The sequence below is a fragment of the Necator americanus genome, chromosome I (assembly GCF_031761385.1).
Source record: "Necator americanus strain Aroian chromosome I, whole genome shotgun sequence".
Classification (NCBI taxonomy): Eukaryota; Metazoa; Nematoda; class Chromadorea; order Rhabditida; family Ancylostomatidae; genus Necator; species Necator americanus.
Genome location: NC_087371.1, coordinates 18,705,292 through 18,722,985, shown reverse-complemented (window position 1 = coordinate 18,722,985; position 17,694 = coordinate 18,705,292). Strand labels below are relative to the sequence as shown.

Here is a 17,694-nt window from a genome sequence, read left to right as displayed (position 1 = left end):
AACGACTGCTCAAATTCTTGGCATATGTTTAGTAAAGAGATGGATAAGGAAAATTTAGCGGACGTTATGTACATTTCTAAAGGCTAACAAGCACCTTCCCTAATCGTGCACATCGTACATCCTGAAGCAGCCTTCTTGTAGATGGGATCAGATGCTGAAAAGGGCTGGAGCAGAAGGTGGCAGACTCACTCTTCATCAGGAATTAGATCTGTCAAAAGTACACACTTCCATCCCCAGTTCATTCCGTCTGCACGGCACATGGTACGAGCAGAACAATTCGGTGGCGGGATATCCCCAGACCGAGAGGGAGAGACTTGTATTCGTGCGAGCAGTTGTCGTCGTGGTCGAACACCTTTGCCTGCGTTTTTCCCTCAACAAGCCAATGTAGTTTTTTTTTTGTCTGAAATTTAACAGAGTGCGAAAAATACAAACAGTGTTAATACAAACAAATAATGTTAGTCCTAATAATAACATACGAATGATAATAATACTAACATAAATAAGGAATATGAAAAACAAGTAAAAAAAAAATGTAAAAGAAATATTGTAGTTATACTATCAATAAAGATTAGAAAGAATCTAAAAGAATTTGTGAAGTAATAGTTTTATTTCATTATTATTCTGTCAATTTCTTATTGTACAATTTTTATTTCAAGGGGAAACACTATTATGTACGACATTGGCTATTGAGTGAGTAAACGTGCGGAGTTCAAAATGTAAGTTAAGGCGAAGACTTATAAACGAGGTAACATCACAATATTTTCCTTTATTATTTATTTTATTTTGTTTTATTTTATTATGAGGGTGAGACAATACCATTGAATTAGGCTACAAATTTACCCAGAAGCGATGCCATATTTCTGGATTAAAATCGCTAAAATAAGGTCACTGCTTTTCATTGAAAACAATTATTGAGTCGTTGAGATCAATGCGTACACGAGAGTTGATTGATTGACTATTGATGGCATGCGAAGTGGTAGACTTGTTTTTGTTGATTTCCGCGGCACATTTCTGACTCTCTTACACAAAGTTTGCTTCGCTTAGCTGATCGAACTCGCCGCTTTCTCGGAGGAACGAATGAGTCATGTTGGAGTCTTGCAAGAATCCATGCAGTAAGAAATTCGCAACGTGATCGTCACCTATTCACGTACGAGACGTTGTGCGTAACGAGCCGTGTCGTGGCACGGAAATAACGACGTACCGCGTTGTGTGACGACATCGTGGTCTTAAGATGAAAAATGGCATTCATAAAACTAGTCATAGCTGTTTATAGCCCTAATGCTTTGACATTCGGGATCGATCTCGCGTGGAACTTGTCGGATCAGCACAAGTTTCGTCGATGGTTTTAGCTCGGATCCGATTAGAATTTGTCGAATTCTGTAATGATTGTGAAACCTGTTGCCACGGTCCTCAGCAATTTCTAGTCCTTCTCCCGCTGATCACTCCACGTCTGTCTTAATCACCCATCCCTCATTTACTTTTTTCCTGCCAAGATCATCTTCTCATTTTGTGCTACGGCCTGCTTTAAAGCCCTGTTACGATCTAGAATTAGTCATTACCCTGGTTTTCTGGAGAAAACCCTCAAATCGGGAAGCGTCCTACTGGTTTTTCGAGAGAACAATTTCAAACGCCGCAGTGGCTGATTTTTCTTGCGCGGAAATGATCAGCAGTGCGTGATTGAACCTATTTTCGGAATTTTGGGAAATGATCCATTCTAAGACCCTCAAATCAAAGCATTGGCACAACTAACATTGATTTTAATGTTTGATAACATTGTTTTTTCTTTTTCACTTTTTTCAGTTTCTGGACTTATAGGATTATTTCAAAAGCGTTAATCTTTTCTCTTCTACTAAATAGTTAAATATTTTAATAATTGGAAACTGTATGCGACTCCTTCATAACGTACGACTCCTTCCCTGTCGTATTCCCTACAATCGATTTGTTTAGGGATTGTGAGCTTCAATCTGATTCGCCACTTTACCACAAATCCTCAAAGTGGATCCTATCAAAAAAAAAAAACAGAAGTGAAGGACAGTAGTGATAAGATTGATTCCATCAGTTGGATACAAATAAGGGTTGGCGGATTTGAGCACAGTATTAGGGTTTCTTCAGGAAACCAGCCCAATTTTTGCCTGAATGGATTCTTTTATGTATCCTTCATAGCTGTCCTCGTTCGAACATGGTTATGTTTTAAATAACTGGTTTTTCTACATCCTCACCCAGATTAGTGTTGTCTCAACAGCAAGTTTGTCCATCGAACCTGCAAAACTGGAGAAGCTGGTGCTTATAGTTGTCCCTGTAGGAATACTCAACAAATAATTTGATCTCTTTCCATAAAAATAAAAGTCCGCGTTTTCTGAACTCACGCCGTTATGGATTACGAGAGCTAATCGTGACATCTAATTCTAAACTCAAACCTCAAAGAATTTTTTCTTTTGATAAGATCATTAGAAGTGAGGTTTCCCTTTCGGAATGATTGTTTTTTTTTTCAATATTTGTACACAGGCAGTGGGCAGTGTGGACTAAAAAGTGGACAGTATACGAATTTTGATCGCTGCTGCTGTGCATATCGATTGTATCTACTATCGCTTGCAATATATTAGTACAATCAACTGCATGCAACCTGCCAGAAGTACTGCAAAAAGTAGACTTTTTTTTTGAAAATTCCTTTCTTTCCTCGGAACATTTGAACCTCCCATTCACTAATTATTCCAGAACTATGCCATGTTTTCAACCTGAATTGGTAGATCTGAAATCGCCAAGGGAATTATAGAAAAATATTCGTCCTCGTTATATTTATAGTGCCGAAATTTCAAAAATCGGTAATCATTGTCGTAAATGAGGATTTCTGAAGAGAATTCACCCCAGATTGAACCATTTGCAGTGGATCTTCACCATGGAAAAAGGCCTCTAGCTGTAATATTCTCCAGTTTTCTTCGTATCCAGTGATGGATCACCTTGCCTTAAATTCAACCGGCCGCATGATCTTTTCGTTTCCTTACGTGCGATCAAGTGCCGTACGACCAGTTCGTGATCCAAATTTTCACACATGTGACCACTTTGGCCAGTTCACCATCGGACGATTCATCTTTCGTACAACGTTTTATTTATTTTCATTTCCCACCCCCGCCCCCACCTCAACGGCTGCACGCGGCTGTTTTTTAGTTGCGGCTGGGTCTCATCGTATAAGTTGCCGCTGGCTTCCTTTCCCTGTCTGCTCACTTAAGGCCTTGTTTTGCACTTCTGACAGTTCCTGACCCAGAGCTCGTGGTCGCTCGTTCATCGAAAGTGCAGCGGATTTCTGGACTTTTGGACTCTTCTCTGTCACTGACACAGTCTGAGATTTTTGCTGTCAAGTGCTTGTTTTCTCGGACGAGTCAGCTGTTCGTAACGAGTCCGACGCTCAACTGCTGCTCATGATGGGTCTTTCTTGAACGACGATACCTCGCAGCTCAGTTTCATTTGAACTGGGGTCTCGCCTATTGATATCGCAGATTTTGTTGTGTTATCTCGCAGGCTTTTTTACTGCTGTTGTCCGAAGAAATCCATCTTAATAGTCCTCGAGTAGCTGCAAAATTGCGGTTGCCAGCTTTTTTTCGTCCACTCAGGGAATATGTCCTCAGTATCACATCTGTATTGCATCTTTATATTGGCTTCGTGACTGCGAAGAATCAACTATCAAAGATCGAGGAGTATTTAGAGGTAGAGGAAAAAACATGTGGAGCCCAATGCCAGGAATTCGTACAGATGTTTTTATTATGCTCTTTGCTCGTCTGCATACCGGTGTTACGTTATACAAATCCAAAAAAGATAAAATTTTGTACAAATCCTTAAAAATGCATAGAACTTCTCTGTGTGTGTGCGTGTGCGTGTGCTCGAGAGGATCATAGATCGGCTCAACCTCTCATTTGTGACCTCCCAACGTCCTACTTTTTTAAATTTCAGCAGAAGATGAAAAAAGCGCAGATATGCGTCCTTTTATTCGCGTATAATCCCATAGCGTGACCTTTGATTTCTTTCAAAAAATATGGAAAAAAAAGAAACTGCAGTATGATTTCCCTAGGAGTTTTTGCGTTTTGTTCTTAGCCGACTACGGAAGTTAGACCAAAAAAAAGTACGAGTCTTAGGATTTTTCACGGGAATTTTCGAATGAATTTGAGCCTTTCTAGAAGACGTTAATTATCGATGAAGTAGTTTTTCAGCAATCATTGTAAATTGAAGGCATGACGTTTACCTTTCGGAGTACCAACATCGCTAAGTGGGGAGATCTTGCGTTCGACTTTATCGAAACGGAAACGGAAATTTTAGTATATCTTCCGTGCAAAAGTTGACGCTGCCGCAGCAATAACAGTATTGCCCTGATATCGTAATCCAGACTACTATATTCTCAGGATTTCATCATTTAATGAGCTCATTCATCCTTGTAGACATCCCTTCGTTTTCGTGAAGTGTTGGTCAAGATATAACACGAATTAAAAAATGGACTTTTCGCTGTTGTTTCGAACAATCATGGACCGAGGAGAAACTGCTCATACACCTCCTCTCCGAGCAGAGGATCAGCCTAACTAAAACTTTTGCACGTTGCCCCAGTTCGCTGGGGATTATTTATCGCTGTCCGAAAAAATCGCTTTCGGCGGCTTCTATTTATCGCAGCTGAACTGGTTGTATTGTACTGCAGGTGGATTAAAGGGTGCGGTCAACAACTCTTACATCCGTTTTTTCCTGACTTTACGAACGATATTCATAAGTTTTCGAGCATGTTATTTCCAATTTTTCTCATCATCAACGCTATAACATTTTTTTGCCTTACAGTTTACAAATTGCATTGCACATTATACAAAAAGTGGGAAAGAAACACTGCAGTCCACGTTCACAACGAATTTCATCCGAAAATTGTGGATTTGAAGATTTCCATAAAATGAACTTTTATGTGGTACGGTTACTAGATAAAACTATTAAGAAATAGATTAGAATAGAAAATAAATCTGAATTGGTTTGGTGATGGCGGATTTTTTACTGTTTGTATATAAACAAATACATGAAATAAATATAAAAAATAATAAAATATACGAAAAAGAAAATAAAGCAAAAAAGGATAAATTTCTTTCCGGTTTCTGATGGAAGGATCTTTTTGTCTCCTTGTCGATGTAACTGCCCCTCCCCTTTGATTTTTAAAAAAATCTGTGCCAAAGCTCTCAAAAAAGGGAATATGCCACGAAAATTATTGAGTTGAGACTCTTTTCTTTTATGTGATTATTTTATTATTTTGAACACATAAACTGTTGCGGCTCTGAGCTTCACGCCAGCTGAATCCACGGATTTTTTTAATACTCGCCTTGAATCCACGGATTTTTTTTAATACTCGCCAGTTCTTTTCGGTTTATCATAAAGATGTGTGGCGTAAATCAACAAAATTCGCGTATCAATATGTTCCCAGTCTCTTTTCTCCTTAGATAAACACAATGCTCGAAAAGAAAATGCTGGAGATTTTTATGCATTACACATGTATTTTTTTTTGCTTTTATGGCTACGACATCAATGTGAAGCTTTCATGGCAAAATCCATCCCCGAAGAGCGTATCCATAACGACTCCAGTATTTCCAGAAATTGCCACGGCTACGTATTCTTTTCCACATCAAAGTGCTCGGACTCATGCATTGAAAACCAGTAATTGAAGGCGTAGTTGCAGTCTTAGTGAGGTGATCGCTAGCAGCGCCTTTTTTGGCGCTCGCAAACCGGCTCGCGCCACCTCACCTCTTCGAGGCGTCCCTCTTGTGTGTATTGCGAGAGGCTATTGAAACAATTGCTGCCCGTCTTTGTGCCGGCTCCTCCTTCCAAGAAAGAGTTTTGTCCGGACGATTTTTGATTCTTTTCCGTCCCATAGGAGATTATTCACAGCGCTTTATCCCGACGATGCACCGTTGGTCCTCATTAGTTGGTCTTTAGCTAGCCCCAAAATTTTACTTTTATATACGAAAGGGAAGATGTGGAGTCATTGATTGTGTTCTCTAACTACTGTTCGATGCATCTTTCAGAAAAAAAAAATCCTTCAGGTTGTTTCCCAACAACTACCTACCTCAATATGAAGAATTTCCTAAAGGTTCCATCTCTTTTCTTCCACTTAGCACTTGTTAAAAATGTTCTATTCCTTCCGAAGTGGAACTTCTCACTTTGTACTCAAGGATTATGCTGCAAAAGCGTAGGTAATTGGTTCTATTTGCTAATTAGTAGCCCAGAGGTTCCAAAACCTTGAGTGTTTTTTTGCAAAAACACTTTGAAATCCTATACTGCTGGAAAATTAGCGTAAATATTAAGTGCTATAAGACGATAATCGTTATGACAAGGGTGAAGTTCCATGTAGATACGATGCAAACGCACTGTTATGTTCGCTACAGACCGCTAGGGTCAAAAAATAAATCTTCTCTGCTTATACATATGCTCATGCTTTTTGTAACCTTTCAACAATTTTCTTTTTCCCTGATTCAACAGATTGTTTGCTTCCACTTTCAGAACTGCTGTATTTCATGGGAAGCAGAATTTTGAGTTCCGTCCGTAACTGTGAAAGGGCTCCTCTTCAGATGGGTATTTGGCGCTGTAAGAATTTTACATTGCCCAGCTTCACTGAGAGTAACTGAGACAGTGCGTACATTTAAATCGAATGAAAAAAAAACTGAAGTTTGGATTGAGACTGTGAGTTGCACTCAATTTCCGTTTGTACACTGAAGAACAAACAGAAACTTCTAACTTTTGAACATTTCTATTTCATTCGAAGAGGTGAAAATTCAGTTGAAACTGTTGAGGAACAACAAAACTTGGGCTACTTTTTATATGTGGGGGCAGTTTACCACTGTGTAATAACGAACGAACGAAATGCATTTCTTAAAAATCTTACTGGATACTGTAGCTGTTTGATGTGACAAGGTGAAAGACAGCTGCATAAATATGTGAATACCAGTTGGTTGCTCAGATAAAGCCTCCAGGTTTGCCTTCCCCGTGTCCACTGTTTCTGGTTTCGCTAGCTTTTCTTTTTTTTTCTTTTGATGATTGTATTGTGGCTAGAGAAGAGAGCCTCTAGCAAAATGATTTGGAAGAAATCACAAGAAAAGGATCAGTTCGTTCCTTGTAACTTCATTATCTACCGAAAACTATATCCCCTTTTCCGTGGCAAGCAGCCTGAACTTCCGGCTGACTTCAGATTTCTTGTGCTCTCGCTTCACTCGCCTAAAATAAAAATCAAAACTAGTGACATTTTCTCTAAATTTTTGCTACAGAATTGAATTTTTTTCTTTCTTGCAACTTTATTTCCGATCTTTTTCTAAAGAGGTTTTTTAGCGCCTTTCCTCGTTTGCTGGCCCCGTAGCACCAATTCGACGTGCGACTCATCTTTCTGCTCTCTAATGTATCGCTCTACTTGCACATGTATGTACAAAGCCCGTCATTTTAGAGCATGGCATTCCTTCCTTCTATACCGCTACAACATCCAAGCTTTTCTCGCCTTCGTTCCCAGCAGTTAACGTAGAATGGTGTGATAGAACTAAATAACGTAGAAGTTAGTGTCATGAAGATAAAGATAAGGACCCTGCGTCAGATTACGTAAGGGCTAGCTACTACTAAAGCAGTCATCTGCATGTGTATACATACATGTGACTTCCGAAGAAATCATCTAAAGTACGATGACTGTAACGCGTAGAGGAGTGGACAAACGGAGGAGTACCTTTCGGTGATTCCCCGTGCAAGAAAGCTGTCTCACTTCTTTGTACTGCTTTCTGGCGGATGCACAATGATGTCGGAGCTCCACTTCAACCTTCTGGTAGCCATCTACGTGACGCTGTGGAATACGTTCCACTATGTTGTGGTGGCAACATGTCTAAATGGGGTCGTCGGAAACGTGTCCCTAACCCACTGCTTCCTGGCGCAGATGCACCATTCTGACTTCCGAAAAACTGAACGATGAAGTAACGAGCGCATCTATCTGACGCTGAAGAAACCGCCCCCACTCTTAGCACTTTCCAGCGTCGGCGCCCAATCTCACCTTGTGGGATTCGTGCCACCATATCGTTATGCTCTCTGGCGCTGGCGCTCCACTTCAGCATCCTGAGCCTCGCCTCACTGTCTTCTGAAACCATACCGCTCACCGTACCATGCAGAACCATCCTACCCCCACTTCACTTTTTCGATTTAAAACATTTTCAAGATCTCACCTTGAACACCACAATAAAGAAGTAAAAACGAAAGTTTGTTGTACCTTTTTGGCTACGATTTTTTCTGTTCACAAAAGCATGAAAAAATGAGAGCATCAAAAACTTTGGAAATCTTAACAAAAAAGGGAATGGAGACACACCCGGACCGAAGTAGCAAGCATAACCCACATGGAAAAATTCACCAACACTAGAAAAGAATTCTTTGTCCAAATACTGAGAAAGATGAAAATATTCGAAAAGGAAAGAAGGCTGGGATTATATCTAATGCGGGAATTGGACGTATAACATGTTTTCATACTCAATTTTTTTTTGCCGTGTATGAGTTCAGTTCTTCAACATCCGAACATGTTTTCTCTGCAACGAAATCCAGAGACGTAATTGTTACTCTTAAATATATATGTTACATCAGTAAAACTTGGGTAAAATATTTACACAATATACTAACTGAAGAGGAATCATAAATCACAATTTTTTAGTCTTTTTTTCTGTAAAAAAGTACTCCAGCTTTGTAAAACTTCAGAAAAAAATATTCCGAAAGAGAAAACGATATTTTTTTGATTTGTACTAAACAAAAAGTTTAAATATATTTGTAAAATCAAAAGGACTAATCACTTCTATTGCTTTGTAGAATTGGAGGTGAACTTGCTGATAAAGGTTTACATGCCCTCTTTAACAGATGACCAACAGCAACCCTTCCTAGTGGCTTCCTGTGCCCCTGCGCAGTTCTTGACAGTGGCACAGCGCCAGAATGCGCTCGCCTATCAAGTGGTTGCACTGGTTCGGTTCCCAACGATGGAAATCTTTGCCTCAGACTTCTTTGTGGGATATTTTCGTGACACACAGACAAGCATAAACACACGCACACACACACGGACGAAGCGCGCTATTATATGGCACGATTTTTGGTACTTTAAGAAATTGATCACAAAACGTGTGTACATGTAAGGAGAACTATGCTAATATAATTCTGCAATTTCAGCGCTTAGGTCCAACTTTTCTGACGATTTTCCTTTCTTTTACTTTGCCTGATATTATATATGATATTATGATATGATATTATATCCCTTTATTGGAAGATTTCTGAAAAAAAAAAAAAATCTGTTAGTCGTGTCAAAGTGTTAAAAAGTGTTAAAAAGTGTTAAAAAGTCTTTCACTAGTATTTTTTGCCCAGTTTCTACAATCACAAGGATTTCCCAACTCCATCAAAAGTTTTGGTGAACAAAGCACTAATACTAGTAGGACTAATATGTACCGGCAACAAAAATCATGTGAAAATCCAACTTCTGTTGAGCGGTTTCTGAATCAAAACGTTTCATATGAATTTACACTGTGGGATCACCGGTGGTTGTGCATCTCTCATTCGTATTCCTTCAGAATATTTGTTTCAGTTAGCCCTAGACGTTTTCTTGTTGCAAATGTCGCGATCATTCACTTAACAACGCTCAGGATTACCTAGCGATTGCAAAGATTTCGCCCGTCTTTTTGATCTGGAACTTCCTCGGACTTCTTCACTTATCCTTCTTTGGCTAATAGCCCTGCGATCCCACATAACAGTTACTTTGTTTCTTTGATTCTTTTCGGTTCATTGCGTTCACCGCTCACCGTAGTAAGTGGTGTTAAGGTCGCATCATCTAATTACGCGTTAATGAGTTCGTAGACGCGATTCGTCGTTCGGTTGCTGGCATTTCTCATCTTTCTGCGGGTTTACAACTTTCTCTCCTCTTGTTGTGCCATACTGTAGCTTCTTGGAAGCTGTTGTCCCTCTTTTCTTTCGAGTCATTCTTACCTTTACACTGGAGCAAATTGATTTTCATTGGTAAATGTGTGATCGAGCATGGAAACTTTTAGGTAAGCGTTGCTCGAGCTATTTTCAACAACGAAAGCGAATTCGACGAGGAGTTACCTTTCGAGAAAGGAGACGTGCTACGAGTTCTGAGCGAGCGACCTGGTGAGTTCGTAGCTGGCATTGCTTTCGAAAAAATTTGATGGGTACCCAGATTTAGGTCAGCAGTAATTTTTAATTCCTGAAGTACTTTCGTTAACAACGGTGTCTCTACCTTGTAAAATAAAGAGTTTATTAAGATCCTGAAAGGTTCTACATCGTTGGTAGATTCTCAAACGCAGATGTAAAAAATCTCTGCATCAGTTCTCTGCACAGATAATCACCAACACAGTAATCTCCAAATTGTCGTTCCTTTGGAAGTTTAATTTCATCAATTTGCAATCCTTGCAGACGTTCAATTTGTTCCCGTCATTAGCTTGAAAGAAGTGACAGATCTGAAGTTTATTCAGAAAGCTATTAGGAGTTTGTTAGGAAATGTGTCAAAGGACATGCACGTTGGCCGCCTAGGATGCACAGCTAATTCCATGATCTGCTTTTTTTTAAAAGAATTTCTGTGTATTTCCAAACTAACGTTTGTTCACACAAAATTGTGTCTCTCATTATTCTCCTTCGATGCGATGTTCTCATTGAAACTGGCAAGGCGAGAATTTTCACCGGTTAATGTGTTTATTCCAACTTCTTAGGGTTGCGTTAATCACATTTGAGCATCTGGGAAGTAAAACTCACCTCTTTCTACTCCATTACCCACTTAACTCTTTATTTTCTCTCTTTTCTGTTCTCTTCTCTACCTTCGGTTCTACATAAATCATAGCCATTGCATGATTTTTTTTGAGTCCACATCCTCCTGTTTCATAAACATTTTCAATTTTACACAGAGAAGTCGTTTGGATTTATTGATAAAGGATCTCACTGTCTACTTGCTTCCGCTCATTTTTCTAGGACAAAATGTTTGACTCCAATCCCGTTCCTCCCTCACTTCGATTTTTTGTCCGACTCCTCCTAGTTCTACCACAAATTATACTTTGTCATCAGTGAAGCTGCACTTTTGCAGTACCTCTCTCTCCGTCTCTCTCTGGGTCTATGCACGATTCTCCTCTACCAATTTTCATTTTAAACAGCCCAACCTAGCATATGGTTGTGTATTACAAGCTAGGATTTTTCGACTGATCAATTTATCACATTGGATCAAGGGGGATAAGTGCTGCGCATCCATCACTGCTGCTTAATTGATGTAAATACGTCTATTAAACTGCCGTATTAATCATTCTGGGATATCACAGTGAGTTCAGCCCTAGAACAACTTACAAAGAAGCAATCTTTGCTCTTCTTATTCTCTACGATATTTGCCTGATTTCGGCTGTTTTCTCGAACGTAAGAGTATGCAAAAATTTTCTGTCTCATTACTGATTTGCTGTCTTGATTTGCACAATAGAACGCAAGGGAATTGCCGCTCTCGAAATTTTCCTCGAAATCGGTGAGGTCCACGCCCTGATATCTCCTCTCCCAAGGCGCCCGACTGAAATTCATCCGTAGTTTGATTGACACTTTTTGAGGTACAAAATGTATTAATTTCGAATTGCGTGGACGACTTTACGACATTTCTCTTCGCTTGTACGCATCAGTACCCACAAAAATAAGCACACTATATGAATGAACCGTTTGCGGTTGCGTTGTAAACTCGTACAAAAGGCTAACTTGGTGCTAACTCAATATTTCGTGTTATTCTTTAATGTAACAATATTACGAAAATAAATATGATGACAATAGCGGATTTTTGTGGGACTGCAATCCGTATCCAGTAGTGCACGCCATAAGGGGACAGTGTTCGTGTCCGTACGGATTATTTCATTGTGAATGGGCAAATGGTAATGGCTATATGTACTATGTACTGTCCTTGATATGATACTACATTAATCTGCGAAAAGTTTGGATATGAGTACAAGATACCGCATTCACCTGCCTTTGTCATCTTTTATCAGTATTAAAATTGCTCTTACCTGGGTTCAAAGACCCCTGTTTGTCGGAATGTTAGTAATTGTTAAATAAATTTATTTAACAACCTCATGTACAGTTCATCCGAGACCAAAGCAGAGCGGAAAGTTCGTCCAAATTTTTGGGCGGTTAGGGGGCAGTTTATCCGTAGACTTCAAAGGCATCACCCAAATTAGGGCGGGATGGGAGACTATGGAAAGGGGGGGATTCCGTCCAAATTTCTTCCTAATTGCCGTAAAAAAAAACCGAAGAATACGGCTTCATTCTTTTGGCGATTTTTGTACAAGAGGTTCGGTTGGAGCGCGCCAGTTTGTGCGGCGCTGTCTTCCGGGTTTTCTGCAATTGCAAGAAATGGACGGAATCACCTCGCTTTCCCTAGTCCCCCCCCCCCAAAAAAAAAACCCCCCAAAAAAACAACCCCCCCCCAAATTATTGGGGGTGTAAATTTCAAAAATAACAGGATAACAGTATTTCCCTCTTACTTTTAGAGAAACTGTTTTTTATAGCACTGGACAATGTCTTTAACATTATTGGTAACAACGAGACAAAAAATTCCATAAAATTCAATACAACACAACATAACGTAATATTGTTGCTAAGTTTTTTTTCTTCTAAATTTAAGTGTAATCTATTCTTGACTGTCGCGTGGTGTGAGTAATGGCCATGGGCCTGACTGATTCATCCCGGCCTTTTTTTGTAACGAAATAAATGCCTCGTTGCAGCTGTAAGGAGCCCGTTCCGCTGCGTTTTATGAGTCGAACATCATGACTCTTCTTTTCGGTTCAGTTTAATATCTATTCTGATAAACGTGAACGGCGTAGTGATTCCACACCATTTCCCGCCGTTTCTCTGATTTTTCGAGGAAAATTGTGTTTCCCAATGAGTTGGTTCTTTATTTCTAACCATTTGACAGGATTGCTTTGCTCTTTCACGAGAAAGTGAAGTTCACATGAAGATACAGGCATCAGTAGTTGTGTTTGCCCACATAAGCTCAGTGTGTCAAGACAGGGGTGGTAGGCGCCAAGTAGGAGACAACTGTGAATTGTTGCGATCGCGTCGCGGTCGCTTGCGCAAACATGAGTGATGGGAACTACAAGTGTTAATCTTGTCAGGATTTTTGAAAAGTCCAGAGATTTCAATTCTTGATCGATATCCATGGTGTATCATGTCGTCGTTGTAGAACGTCCTCGGAGCACCGCCGCAGAAGGAATATATAGCCGGTTTCCATTCCTCAACGTAAGGCACGATGTCAATTTCACAAGAGCAGTTTCGAGCCGTCAATTTCTTTGAATGGCGCCGCGGCAGCGGAGCGACGACAGCAGTCCGGAACATAAACAACGAATTGAAGGAGAACACCACTACCCTCAGCACTGTCCGCCACTGGCTCACGCAAACCAAGTCGGACAGTCACTCCAAAAGGGCCCTTCTCTGCTGCTTCTGGGGAATGGTGTAACGGGAGCCGCTCCCGCAAAGACACACGATCACCGCTCTCACACACGTCACTCAGCTTCAGAAACTTACAAAAGATGTTCGATGGAAGCGATAGAGGCGGTTCATCTCCTTCATGATGACGCAGGACGCCAATTCAGCTAAACACACCCAACAAAAAAGCCCAGACGAGGACACAGTACATCCTCATCCCTATTGTTTTGACATAGCACCCTCTGATTACCACGTATTAGGGATGTCCTCTTGAGACTTCCCTAATGCCATCAAACTTTCACCAAGTTCGATGCCATTAGTTGGCGGTCGTCCCCTTCTTCGACTCCCGGCCAGTTCTGAGAGAAGAGGATCGCTGACCTATCCACTGGGTGGAACACTGTAGTGACTAACTTTGGCCACTATTCTGTTGATTGATTTCCATTGTATGCTGAAGAAAAAATATTAAAAAAATACAAAGTTGGCAAGTTCTTCTTATCGACCTAGTTTTTTCTATGTAGATCAAGTTTGCATGATACCTTGTCTCCCGCAAGAAAGTGACAAAACGATTTTCCGGCTTCTTGAGCTTTTTCCACTCCTCTTTATTATATGTGCATGATTGCAGTAACCTTATAAAGAATAGCTGTAGGATTGCTTGTGCCAGAAGCTAGTTGTAAACCAGCTTTTGTCGACGTAATTCGATTCAAGTTTCGGTTTTTCCACAGCAATCTCATGGCAAAGCATTTTGTGCGGATTCACTTCTTCTTGCAACGTTGGAAAACAAGAATGCTAGAAGTGATTGCAATGGCTTGCATAATTTCATGGACTTCAAAAGTAGGGAAGACTTGCTTTGTTAGAAGGTACGGCGAAGACAGGCTACGCCATTTTACGATTCATGCTTCATCGTAAATGCAGAAGCCTTTCGCTGCACTAAGCTTCTCATTTCACGGAAAAAAATGACGAAAAAACGAAATTACGCGAACTCCGATTACATACGAACTCCGATTACGTGCTTCACTGTTATTTTTTGATTACAGCACTTTTTCGAAACTAATTATTTGCACTGTACTTTTCTACTTTGTCAGAAGCAGAAACATCGAAAGGGATATTTTTGTCTACCCAGTAAACCATCCGCTCAAAATAAATCGCAGTGCGAGATCCTACGCCAATTTTATGTTGGCAACTATCTAGGGTTATCCTGGGTATGATGCGGTATTCACTGACACCTTTGTTTTTTTTTTCAATTCAGATGAACAGAACAAAGATCTTTTGATGTAAAATATACTCTCTTTCATTTTTTGCAATCCTCTTCCATCCTTCTAGTAAATCTGCAATACTGCTGTTCCAAAATCCTCTCTCCACTCCCCTCAGAGTTTATTTGGTGCAGTTGAAAAACGGTTTTACTTATAGCATGATCCATTATAATAGATCCAAGCAGACGCTAGCTTTCCACCCCACAACCGCGACGCATTTGAGAATTCCTACAGTTGCGCGCGTCTGGAAGTCGCGAAGGGAGAACGGGCAGAGTTGTGGTGAAGCGCGCTGCGGTCGGCAGATACAACACAAAAACCGACGTCTGTGATTCGCATGTGCTCGAAACACATTTTTATTGTTGTTTATTTTGTTGAAATTTTCTACAAAATTAGTGAATGATGAAAAGGGCTGAGAGGCTTCGTCTAATGCTTTTGCCGAGAACTTCAAATCGGCACCTTAGCAGTATTTGCTACAAAGACTCGGTGAAAAAGATGCTATTTATGAAAATGAAATTAGAGAAATAATCTAAGCTACTGTTTGATCAGATATTGTTAGAGATAAATCTGATTGCAACAAAATATTCTTTATACGTCAAAAGGGCTGCAACGCACCGACCACAATCTCCTCTTCTTTCAGAAATTGAGGGTATATCGGACGGTTGGTGGCTGTGCGTGGATCGGAACGGCAGGAAAGGACTTGCGCCAGCTAATCGACTACAAGTGATGCACCGATTCGACAAAGGCGTAAGTCCTTTGCATGGATTCGTTTCACGTATCTTTTTGTCGTGTGTGGCTGAACTCCATGTCGACTCTTTGCCTCTTTGCTACCTCTTCAATATTTGCTGAAGATTTGCGCTGCGAAGTTGTTTGACTTGTCGAAGTAGTCGTACGTACTAGCTGCCGCAGCGCGGTTCGTGTCTCTAAAAACGTCCTTTCAATGAACTCGTCATGATTTCCTATTGATTTACTGGGAAATTACGAGTAGTCAGTACTCTTTTCTATGGGTTCGTCGATGAACTTCATCATTTGGTGCTGACTCATGCGTTCGCGCTGAAGCGATTACGAATGTGGTGTCGGCATTGTGTCACATAGTGAACCTTTCTGTATGATGATAATTTCCTCACCGATCTACGCAATTTTATGTAACCGTTTAGTTATGTTCGATTTTTCTCACATTTTGCAGATGATGAGCAGCATTATGCAGCTTTTCTTTAGCTTATTTACGAAGGAAGACATCTGTTGTGTTCACGACGCCTTTACGATGGGAATTGAACTCTACATGCATCTCAATGTGCATTCTGGCTAAATGAATCGTTCTGCTTTCCTCTAACAGACTTTTCTTTTTTTACGAGTTTCTTAAATCTCTCAAATAATGGAAAAAATCTACCATATTTCCTAAATATCTACCTCATTTCTCCAGCAGATTCCTGCAGTAAGGACCTTCATATTTCTCTGATCCCCAGGAACGATCAACTACACACCACACGGTGCTATGAAAGAGCCGCTTTTTTCAATGCTAATTCTTCTTGCCTTTGATTGTTGTACATGTTCGCTTCTCTTTGGAGAACCGTCCAAGTCGAGGTCGCCGTCTGCCTGTCCGACGGTTCTCCGCTACCTCCGGCGGATGTCTCCAATCTAGCCGTCGACAAAACGACCATCGCCAGGTTGCGCTACATAAATTACTGTTACGATGTCGCTTGCGAAGAGAGTAACTCGAATTGAGTCGTTTCCCCCTCTACACTATCGTTTCGATTGAAATGAATAGAAGACTTCGGATTGCAGTCGCATTTTGCACCGCTCTTTCTTGTTCTTCTTAGTTTTCCATGAATTTCTGATGGCGCCGATTTCTAGATGTTTACTTATTTTTGTTTTGTATAGAAATACTGCTTATGGATGTATTCTTGGTTGGTCTGGACGTGGGGTGTTTTGATAAGGATTTTTCTGGTCTTCTGTTTAACAGTGAACTTCTTTGTAACACTACTTATTTTTAAATGCCACGTGAAAAAACTCTTGAAATAACAGCGAAATGAATCCCAGAAACCCTAGATGGACTTTCACACAGCGGTGCTTTTTTGCAATCGTACAAATGAGGGAAAAACATCGATAAAAGAGATCAGAAAAATTTTCGAGGGAAGGACTCGAGTAGGTAGCGGCTGAGTCTGGGTTCTTGCAGTTCACAAGGACCATGGTTAAAACGCACTCTCTTGCTCTACCCACAAATCCAGAAATTTGATACACGAGGAGAATTAAGACCCATAGTTTGTCGAAAAAAACCGACAGAAAAAGGCTTGAGCACTCTCACAAAATGAGAATATGCCTCAGTTGAAGCAATGGAATCGTAGCTAACCTGTAAGTAACTCGCTTAAGAGCAGCATTCATGGAAGTTCTCCCCGTTTTCCGAAAGGGCGTAATTTATTTGCTGGAACGTATTTTCACAGGCATCATGAGGACTGACTGCCCAGCAGTGAGTGCTCCCGATGTGGTTGAATTCCTAAATTTATGAAGTTGTGCTTGCTTGATATCTGTAAAATACGCTCGAACCCCTTCCTACTGGCGAGAAGCTCCCGATCAAGTAAATCTCTTAAAGAGCTGCCTTTAGCGTATTCCTTTTCTTCTGCTATGTCTACTGTAATATTTAAGATCTCATAGTTTGGATACTGGTGCTCAGACGAAGGGGAACCCTTAGTTGCTGATGATTACTAGTATAATTATCTTCAACTTGTCGCTTAAACTGTACGAAGGGATCTTGTGCGGGATAATCAACCCTTTCTGTTTCTGCCATCAACTCCATTTATTGGTTTTGAGAGTTTTCAAATATTCGATTAAAGAAATTGGCCTGAGAGTTTTCTGGAGTATATTCCCATCGTTTAAAGGACTGACTTTCGGTGTAGTCTGAGGTTTGAGCGTCTAATTCTTAGTCTAATTCTCTGATACTGAATAAGTCAGTAGACACCAGCTTAGGTATGTATTCCGGATCGTGCAGAAA

General features: G+C 40.4%; 1 protein-coding gene across 2 annotated transcripts in view; it reads left to right on the top strand.

The window, feature by feature from the left end:
• Nucleotides 1-17,694, top strand: part of RB195_006122 (uncharacterized protein) — a gene marked incomplete at both ends in the record, with an annotated part of 66,006 nt that overhangs the window by 18,638 nt on the left and 29,674 nt on the right. For both annotated transcript variants that reach the window (XM_013451209.2, XM_064179009.1), the window contains 2 exons: nt 10,050-10,149; nt 15,346-15,452. In XM_013451209.2, the coding sequence (XP_013306663.2) occupies nt 10,050-10,149; nt 15,346-15,452 (207 nt within the window). The remainder of the gene's footprint in view (nt 1-10,049; nt 10,150-15,345; nt 15,453-17,694) is intronic.